This window comes from Nansenia antarctica (genome assembly GCF_963989245.1).
Source record: "Nansenia antarctica genome assembly, chromosome: 6".
Lineage (NCBI taxonomy): Eukaryota > Metazoa > Chordata > Actinopteri > Argentiniformes > Microstomatidae > Nansenia > Nansenia antarctica.
In genome coordinates, this window is record NC_137676.1 from 61,309,623 (window position 1) to 61,317,533 (window position 7,911).

General features: G+C 42.4%; 1 protein-coding gene across 1 annotated transcript; it reads right to left on the reverse strand.

Annotated features, from left to right (window-relative positions):
* Window positions 1-1,049: 1,049 nt before the first annotated feature.
* LOC308160786 (NLR family CARD domain-containing protein 3-like) lies at window positions 1,050-7,662 on the reverse strand (the record flags this gene model as incomplete). Its single annotated transcript, XM_080534724.1, has 8 exons — window positions 1,050-1,227; window positions 1,420-1,593; window positions 2,329-4,117; window positions 4,495-4,723; window positions 4,896-5,001; window positions 5,615-5,728; window positions 6,602-6,715; window positions 7,658-7,662. The coding sequence occupies 8 exons, from the start codon at window positions 7,660-7,662 to the stop codon at window positions 1,050-1,052; spliced, it is 2,709 nt and encodes a 902-aa protein (XP_080390850.1).
* Between the last annotated feature and the right edge of the window lie 249 nt (window positions 7,663-7,911).

Consider the following 7,911-nt stretch of genomic DNA (forward strand, 5'->3'; position numbering starts at 1 on the left):
GCTGGCAGTAGCACTGATCAATAAACGGCGAAGACGCTGAGCTAGGAAATATGGAGCCGTTGTTGACTTGAGTATCTAGGCTATCTAGCTAGCTAACTTGCCTCCCATTTGCAACACAAATCCATTAGCTGTCAAGGCTAACGCGCACATACACACACTCTAGACAAAAACATAAAAACACACCGCTGCACTCATAATATTCAGATCCCATTGTCATGACAGACCTAAAAGTTGAGTAAAGCCAGCTCCCTATACAGTATAACAACAACAAAGGATTATCTATTGGCTACGGAGGGGTCAGTTTCATGTCACTCACAAAGATGTACTCCTTTCTAGGTGAGAGTTTCAAGAGTCTTGTCTACCTGTCTACAAATGTCTAGCTAACTTTTCATCTTTCTCAGCAAAAGCATGTAATAGCTCAACATAGCTACCATGATTAGAAGAGTTTGCACTCTCATCGTTACCACGAAATGTTAATTCCTGTTTGGCTCAGAAACAGGTCGTATTAATAAGGTCCACTCCACTTCTTGGCAACAGATGACGCTGGTCTGTGCTATTTTCTGATTGGCTGAAGAGAAATATCAGACGTTCCATAAAATCTGGACGTTCTGCTGAGACTTGACGTGTCAAATCACTGGCGATTCCTTGCGACTGCGAGTTCTGTCGCGTTCCGTTGCATAGATGTGAACTGGGCTTTATATGGTAGCATTCATTTTTTTCACAAAATATTACTCATTAATTTAAAATGTTTTACTAGGGATACAACTAATTCATATTTACTAATATTTTAGATTTACATATGAATACAATACTGGTGCTCTTTTTGAACTCTGCTGTACCCTGATTCTTGAGTAATATCACAGTCCTGTTCTCTACAGTGTTGGAGACTTACATTTGATCAGCCCAGGTTTGAACCAACACCCTTCACCAGGGTCCACACTATATCAACCACAGAAGAACATACAGTGGTTGGATGACACTCACACAATCATGTGGGAAATAGATACTGTGCATTAATGTCATTAATGCGTCCAGCCACATATTCAGCTTTACCTGAGTGTCTGTAGTTTACAGAGTGGATCTTTCTGTAGAGCAGAGAGCAGCGCCAGTCCTGAGTCTCCAGGGTGATTGTAGCTGAGGTCCAGCTCTCTCAGGTGGGAGGGGTTAGACCTCAGAGCTGAAGCCAGAGAAGCACAGCCTTCCTCTGGGACTCCACAGAATGACAACCTGGGGAAATAGTGTCACTCCATCTGATATCAAGAATCTGATTGTTCCTCTCTAATGTACATCTTTATAGCTTTAAATCCTCTTAATTAAGCAGTTAAGAGGCTAGACACATTGTATTTAAGTGAAGAACATTCAAACTAGTACATTATAATGGCCCTACATACAATGCTTCTACACCCCAAAAGACCTCACCTCAGTGTCTGTAGTTTACAGTGTGGACTCCCCAGTCCAGCAGAGAGCAGCTTCACCCCCCGGCCACGTAGATCATTATGACTGAGGTCCAGCTCTCTCAGGTGGCAGGAGTCTGAGCTGAGAGCTGAGGCCAATGCTTCACAGCATCTCTCTGTGAGTTGACATCCATTCAGCCTGAATGAGGAATGAATACAAGTCATTGAGAAAAAACACCGCACCTCATTAGGATAAAATGACATTTTCCTCAAAAACCCTTATATGGGCTGTTTTATAGGATTTTAACATTTCACTAGACCAATATGTTTTCTAGTCATTTCACTTAGTTTTAAAGCTAAAATCATAATGTTTACATACGTTTCATGCCTTAAAAGATGGATTGAGCTTTCAGTTTGAGATGAGTGGCCTGCTCCTTCCAGCTGCACCAACTGTAAACTCACTGGCCAGCTAACTTCTCATCTCTACACTTTAGATAAAATAAAGCTGACAAACTCATTAGCTGAACTGTGAACACAGCTAACCAGCTAGCTATGTTTTATTTAATGTCAGACAAAAAGTCACCATTTGATCTGCGGTGTGATTATCCGGGGTACCGCGACTGGAATGCAATTTCTTCTGTTTAATCCGTAAATAATAATAAGTGATCAGCATAAAGTCACTTTGCCTCTTGCATGAATTAGTATTGTTTGCTTTGTGTACAATTATATAAATAATACATTTTTGTGTGTCAACTAAGTATGAATGAAAAGGAGGCAATCAAGGAATGTGTTGTTACTTTTGCTTGTGATGAAGAGGTTTTCTTTGTATTTTCATCAAGCAGCCTACTCACTAATTACTATTCTACAATGCATTTTCATAAGCCTGATCGTCTTAATTTACGTTTAATTAGAGTAATTTTGTCCATCTACTTACAGTGCCGTCTTAGAGGCTGTGAGCACTGGCAGCAGCCTCAGAAGACCCTCCTCTGATCTGGAGTATTTCTTCAGGTCAAACACATCCAGCTCCTCTTCTGAAGTCAGCAACACAAAGACCAGAGCTGACCACTGTGCAGGTGAGAGTTGGGCTTCTGAGAGACGTCCTGAGCTCAGGTAGCTTTGGATCTCCTCCACTAGAGAATGGTCATTCATCTCATTCAGACAGTGGAACAGATTGATGCACCTCTCTGGAGAGGGATTCTCCCTGATCTTCTTCTTGATGTACTTGACTGTTTCCTTATTGGTCTGTGAGCTGCTTCCTGTCTGTGTCAGAAGGCCTCGTAGGAGATTCTGATTGGACTCCAGTGAGAGGCCCAGGAGGAAGCGCAGGAACAAGTCCAGGTGTCCATTCTCACTCTGTAAGGCCATGTCCACTGCACTCTTGTGTAAGTCGACTAGAGGCTTGCGTGTAAGTGATGACCATAGCTTCCAGTGTGAGGATTTCTGTTTAACCAGTGGATTCTCATTGCTGTTGTTGAATGTGAGGAACACATATAAAGCAGCTAGAAACTCCTGGATGCTCAGATGCACAAAGCTGAACACGTTGTGCAGCCCACACTCCTCTCTGAAGATCTGAGTGCACACTCCCGAGTACACTGAGGCTTCTCTGACGTCAATGCCACACTCTCTCAGGTCTTCCTCATAGAAAATCAGATTGCCCTTTTCTAGCTGTTTGAAGGCCAGTTTTCCCAGTGACAGAATTAGCTCTTTATCCCAGTGTGGATCTCTGTCATGGACTCCAAGGTACTTCACATTCCTCTGTTTGGTCTGAAACACCAGGAAGTGTGTGTACATCTGTGTCAGAGTCTTGGGCATCTCTCCTCTCTCTGATCCACCCAACAGTCTCTCCAGAACATCAGCTGAGAGCCAACAGAACACTGGTATGTGGCACATGATGTGGAGGCTCCTTGATGACTTCATGTGTGTGTTGATTCTGCTGGCCAGGTTCTCATCACTGATTCTCTTCCTGAAGTACTCCTCCTTCTGTGGGTCGTTGAACCCTCGTACCTCCGTCACCCGGTCAACACACTCAGGAGGGATCTGATTGGCTGCTGCAGGACGGGAGGTTATCCAGATGAGAGCAGAGGGAAGCAGATTCCCCTTGATGAGGTTTGTCAGCAGCACGTCCACTGAGGTTGACTCTGTGGCATCACAACATGTCTCGTTGTTCTGGAAGTCTAGCGGAAGTCGACACTCATCCAGACCATCAAAGATGAACAGAACTTTATACTTGTCAAAGTTGGTGATTCCTGATTCTTTTATTTCAATGAAGAAATGACCAAGAAGTTCATTCAAACTGCGTTTCTTCTCTTTCATTAAATTCAGCTCACGAAAAGGAAGTGGAAATATGAACTGGACATCCTGATTGGTTTCTCCTTCAGCCCATCCCGTAATGACCTTCTGAGTAGAGACTGTTTTTCCAATACCAGCGACTCCCTTTGTCAGCACACTTCTGTTTGATTTGTCTTGTCCAGGTAAAGGCTTGAAGATGTCGGTGCATTTGATTGGTGTCTCCTGCATTGCTGGTCTCCTGGATGCTGTCTCAATCTGTCTGACCTCATGTTCATTATTGACCTCTCCACTTCCTCCCTCTGTGATGTAGACCTCTGTGTAGACCTTATCGAGAAGTATTGGCTTGCCTTGCTCAGCTATTCCCTCAAACACACACTGAAACTTCTTCTTCAGGGTGGACTTGAGTTCATGTTGGCACACCACAGCGAGCTCATCTGAATGACAAAACAATTAACAAAATATTTGTGGCACACTTTACATTAAGTTTTACCAATACCTGCAGTAACTGTTATTACATTGTTTTAATACATTGTTTTTTATAAACAAGTTGTTATGTAGTAATTATTTACATAGTATGTAGTGTAGTTGAATGATATAGGAAACTGTCCAACCCCGTAACTATGCAATTATACACAAACACTTTTGTTACTGCTGTAATTACAGAGATACTAAGTTATAGAGGCAACACAATATAAAGAGTGACCAAATAGGGATATACAGTACATAGTAATTACAGTTAGTGGTGTTTATATTTCCAATAATATTTCAGCCCAGTGAAAACTTCTCTGTGAAAACATATGAGGTCTCTTACATTTCTCCAGTGTGTCAGCGAGCTCCTTCTGGTTCATGTTCCTCAGGACGTGCAGTGTGATCTTCAGAGCCCCCTCTCTGGCACTGCTCTCCTGCTTCTCTTCTTCTACATCTTCCTCTTCCTCTTCCTCCCCCTGACTCTCAAAGCACTCTGGGTAGTCTTGAGAAATAAGCGTCTTGAACCTCTTCAGCTGATTTCTTACTAAGGTGATGACATTGTCTTCAAGCAACTGAAACATTTAGATAAAAAATATGTGAGAGAGTTAATAATAGGTAAAACTTTACACCCAGTAGAGAGACCAAATTAATCACATCACTTGACTTTGGCATGCAATTGAAACAAGAAAAAAAAAACTTTTATATGGGGATTACTTCCCATGTCATACTTTCTCTTTAGCTCACCTTGAATATGGAGGCCAGTTCACTTTGACCCATTTTTCCCATAGAGTGGTCACTCTTCATGGACAAACAGCTGGGTACAGGTGAGGCTGGTCTCTCCTGCTGGACCCTGTCAAAACCACGACATCAGATCATCATGATTACTTCCATAGTCACTCTGTAGATATGAAAAGCCTTTTGGACAGTCATTAAAGGGGCATGATTCAGATTAATGTATACTGACTGAGATATGATTAAAAACCCATTGTTGTTTTAGGCCATTGTAACTAGTCTAGAGGTTTGAGTGGCCGGCCAGCAATCAGAAGTTTGCTGGTTCGATCCCCACCTCAGGAGGGAGCTTGCATGTGTCCTTGAGCAAGGCACTTAACCCTTAATTGCTTCAGGGGTGCTGAATATGGCCGACCCTGTGCCTAGAGCAAATAATACCAAATTCTAACAATTGACTGACAAGCTGATTGCATGGCAATAAATCAGTAAAATATATATATATTAGCTAACATTTGAAATTCTGCCTTTAATGATAAATATTTGCTGAGCTCCTAGAGCTGAAGATGATGTGATTATAAGCTGTACAATAAATGATTGTTGCATTGTGGGCCTTACTCCCATGCTCCCTCCTTGATAGTAGAACCTGAGTTCATTATAGTTACCTGAGGACCTCATGAAACAAACAGGTGGCCTAGTCTCACAGTTAGTTCATCACATCCCCATGTTACACCTACCCTTGTTTAGTAGTGACGGTCCCTTGTCTGAAGTCTATTGGATGTCCCATAGACCCGTCACTCTTCATGGACACGCAGCTGGGTACAGGTGAGGCTGGTCTCTTCTGCTGGACCCTGTCAAACACAAAGACACCAACATTCCCACATGTTTAACAGAAGATAATGAATGTCATGTGTTCATATGAGTGTGTGTCTGTGTGTCGTCAGGATATTAACAACAAGGAATAAACATCAAATTAACCTTTGACCAGAATGAGGAAGTCTTTCTCTGAAGTCTATTGGATGTCCCATAGAGTGGTCACTCTTCATGGACACACAGCTGGGTACAGGTGAGGCTGGTCTCTCCTGCTGGACTCTGTCAAAACCACAACATCAGATCATCATGATTACTTCTGTAGCCACTCTGTAGATATGAAAAGCCTTTTGGACAGTCATTAAAGGGGTATTGACAAGTTTCAGACTATATACTGACTGAGATATGATTAAAAACTGATTGTTGTTTTAGGCCATTGTAACTAGTCTAGAGGTTTGAGTGGCCGGCTAGCAATCAGAAGTTCGCTGGTTTGATCCCCACCTCAGGAGGGAGCTTGCATGTGTCCTTGAGCAAGGCACTTAACCCCATATTGCTTCAGGGGTGCTGAATATGGCCGACCATGTGCCTAGAGCAAACAATACCAAATTCTAACAATTGAATGACAAGTTGATTGCATGGCAATAAATCAGTAAAAAAATAATATATATACTGTACTGTATATTAGCTAACATTTGAAATTCTGCCTTTAATGATAAATATTTGCTGAGCTCCTAGAGCTGAAGATGATGTGATTATAAGCTGTACAATAAATGATTGTTGCATTGTGGGCCTTACTCCCATGCTCCCTCCTTGATAGTAGAACCTGAGTTCATTATAGTTACCTGAGGACCTCATGAAACAAACAGGTGGCCTAGTCTCACAGTTAGTTCATCACATCCCCATGTTACACCTACCCTTGTTTAGTAGTGACGGTCCCTTGTCTGAAGTCTATTGGATGTCCCATAGACCCGTCACTCTTCATGGACACGCAGCTGGGTACAGGTGAGGCTGGTCTCTTCTGCTGGACCCTGTCAAACACAAAGACACCAACATTCCCACATGTTTAACAGAAGATAATGAATGTCATGTGTTCATATGAGTGTGTGTCTGTGTGTCGTCAGGATATTAACAACAAGGAATAAACATCAAATTAACCTTTGACCAGAATGAGGAAGTCTTTCTCTGAAGTCTATTGGATGTCCCATAGAGTGGTCACTCTTCATGGACACACAGCTGGGTACAGGTGAGGCTGGTCTCTCCTGCTGGACTCTGTCAAAACCACAACATCAGATCATCATGATTACTTCTGTAGCCACTCTGTAGATATGAGAAGCCTTTTGCACAGTCATTAAAGGGACACGTTTCAGACTGTATACTGACTGAGATATGATTAAAAACCCATTGTTGTTTTAGGCCATTGTAACTAGTCTAGAGATTTGAGTGAACAGCTAACAATCAGACGGTCGCTGGTTCGATCACCTCCTCAGGAGGGAGCTTGCATGTGTCCTTGAGCAAGGCACTTAACCCCTAATTGCTCCAAGGGCACCGAATATGGCCGACCCTGTGCCTCGTGCAAAAAATACAAAATTCTAACAATTGACTGACAAGTTGATTGCATGGCAATAAATCAGTAAAACATTTTTTTTAAGTTAAACATAGTTCCTGGGTCAGATGAATATATATTTTTTATTACTTTGATGTAGATGATGAATATATCTGTAGTATAAGTAGCTTTTAGGTTTTTAGTGGCCATCTCCCTCCAGGATCCACTCTCCTCCTCTGTGGACAAGCCTTCTAGTGAGAGTTGCAACACTGTCTGTTGCTACAGTACGCATTGAACTACAGTATATCTACATTACTAAGTCTGACATTAATCTGGTTATGAAAGTATCTATCTATCTATCATCATCATCATCATCATCATCATCATCATCATCATCATCAATGCCCTCCAGAGACTCTTCTCTTACCCCATGGCTTCAACATCCCCAGAGAGACTAATTTTAGAGGCAGTGGTCCCCTCCTCTCTCTCCCCAGAGAGACTAATTTTAGAGGCAGTGGTCCCCTCCTCTCTCTCCCCAGAGAGACTAATTTTAGAGGCAGTGGTCCCCTCCTCTCTCTCCCCAGAGAGACTCATTCTAGCAGCAGTGGTCCCCACATCTCTCTTCTCTCCTCAAATGACCTCTTGCTATAAACAAAGGAGACAAAAGTTAAAAACAGTGAA